General features: G+C 46.4%; 1 protein-coding gene across 1 annotated transcript in view; it reads right to left on the bottom strand.

Annotated features, from left to right (window-relative positions):
- The window catches only part of T265_03631 (hypothetical protein), a gene marked incomplete at both ends in the record, with an annotated part of 10039 nt that extends 8669 nt beyond the window's left edge, over positions 1 to 1370 (bottom strand). The window contains one exon of the mRNA XM_009168166.1: positions 1341 to 1370. Coding sequence (XP_009166430.1) covers positions 1341 to 1370 — 30 coding nt within the window. The remainder of the gene's footprint in view (positions 1 to 1340) is intronic.
- Positions 1371 to 2192: the final 822 nt, after the last annotated feature.

Genomic DNA, 2192 nt, shown 5'->3' with positions numbered 1-2192 from the left:
GTGGCAGCTACAACCAGTGTACGACCAGTACGCGGTTATTACAGCTGATAATGATGATGATGATTCTCGGACTTTTTGAATCGTGTGAGTATATGGGGAGCTCTTCAAAAGCTTCTGTACACGTGTCTGGCAGGTATGTCCACTCTATCCATTCATATTTAATTTCGTGACTGGCAGGACAATGACAATAACGCTGGATGGTGCTCAAAACCCTGGCTGCTGACAAAAATCCTGCCGAGTGCGCAGACGATATCGCTCTCGTGTTCGGAGAAAGCGCAGGTATCCCTGGATGAACTGATCGGAGTAATCGATTCTTTCGCCATACGCTTTGACCCATAAAATGTTAGGTCACGCTTTTGGACATATATTCACCGAGTCACTCACAATTTAGAAGAAGGTACTCAAAGTTGCGGAGCACTGTACGTACTTTGAAAGTTGTACTAGTTCCGAGTGTAGTGTCAGATGAGGTCACTGCGCCAATCTATGAGACTTTGGCCACGTTTCTAATTCCAGACACCTGTGGTGACAAAGCGGTATAACCCCGAATATTGAAGGACGTGTATATCAGGCCACGGTACGGATAGTTTTGTTTCACGGTCGGGAGACGTGTCCTTAGCAAGCACCAGAACTGGGATGTCTTCAGGTCTTCCACAGCTACTGTATCAGCACTGTAATGCCGAACCATCGCTTGCCGGATCAAGCTTTACCTGGCAGAGGTAAATGAAATCTACTGCGGAATTTCCGGGTGTCGTCTGTACGACTCGCCCTCAGGGATGGCTTCCACATGGTTTTCGACTTGCGTGGATTGAGCTGCTGCAAGATATGGCTGCCAAGCGATGGAAGTGGTAGTCTCGCTGTCATTTTCCATCTACATTGTCCGAATGATTGTCTGGAGTCGTAAGCAAAACGGAATGACTTTGGCAGGCTAGCACTGCGTCCTTTTCAATTTACTCACTCCTTCCTTCACAATAAAGCACTGGAATAAATTGTGGTCGTATGGCAACGAAGCATCAGTATTTGAGCACTGACATCGAGCTGCCGATGATGAGGCCAANATTTGAGCACTGACATCGAGCTGCCGATGATGAGGCCAAATGTGGGCCTAGGACAAAACTTTCGGGACTATTAAGCGTATTTCAACCAATATGGAGATACTCCTGAAACCGGAGGTGAGGAATCCGCTACCCTCTTGATTTAAATCTGTGCCCTGTATCACGCGTACGCCCCAGAAAATTCAAACTGCATTAAATGGACCCTATTTTGGTCATTATCTTACTAGTATGACAAGCATACAGCAAGAAAGGGAACGATGCCGGAGACGAGACCCGTTTCTGCCTTACTGTTGCTTCATCGACGACCATAGAGTCCATGGCTTTACTAGGAAGGGTAGTTATCGGCAGTTGGCCGAAGTTGAAGATTGCCCTCTGTATGTGGAGGTGACTGAGTCATTTTTGCGTTGATAGTACTGTTCCTCAATTATTAGCTGTGTGACTCCATGAAACGCCAATTGATTTACTAGTGACCAGCTTATTTTTTGCCAGGCTTCTGTTAATGGGTGCCGGCCTCCTCTACGTCAAAATTGTCGGGGAACACACATAGATTTCCTGTAGCAGGTCGTTTTGCTTGATGTTGGAATGACACGTGGATACCTTTTTCACATTTCTTCTCAGCGAAGCAAAGCTAACGTACAAAAACACCCGGTACCCGATGATCCTCCCGGCTAAATTGGTAAGCAGTCCCCATCCCTACGGTGGAGACCCGACTGCAATTTTATAACCAAGATGTCCTGGTCCAGCTCACCAGCTCTTGAAATTGAATCCTAAAGTGTTGGATGTATTTGGATTCAAGCACTGGATACATAAATAATAGATACGAGTCAGTATGACTGTATCGAAGCCTTTGACCATGAGGTCCTCGTTCTCATGTCTAGGGGAATAATCGGGACCTAAATTTTGTAGCATCCAATGACATGTCAATTGGCTTTCTGAGCTCCGTTGCGAAGAAACGCATAACAGACCTCTACAGGTGTCATGTATTCGGAAATCCACTCACGAGTTACTATGATGAACCACAATTTTACTCTGAACTTATCCAGAGGGCATTTGCTGCCCAATAAAGTGTCCCAAGGTTGACCGGAAGCGCGACTCTCGAAATAACCGAACACTTGCCGACAGAGCACACGTGTCGAGGAC

Source organism: Opisthorchis viverrini (assembly GCF_000715545.1).
Source record: "Opisthorchis viverrini unplaced genomic scaffold opera_v5_55, whole genome shotgun sequence".
Lineage (NCBI taxonomy): Eukaryota > Metazoa > Platyhelminthes > Trematoda > Opisthorchiida > Opisthorchiidae > Opisthorchis > Opisthorchis viverrini.
The sequence above is the reverse complement of the archived record's forward strand: the minus strand, read 5'-3'. Positions and strand labels throughout refer to the sequence as shown.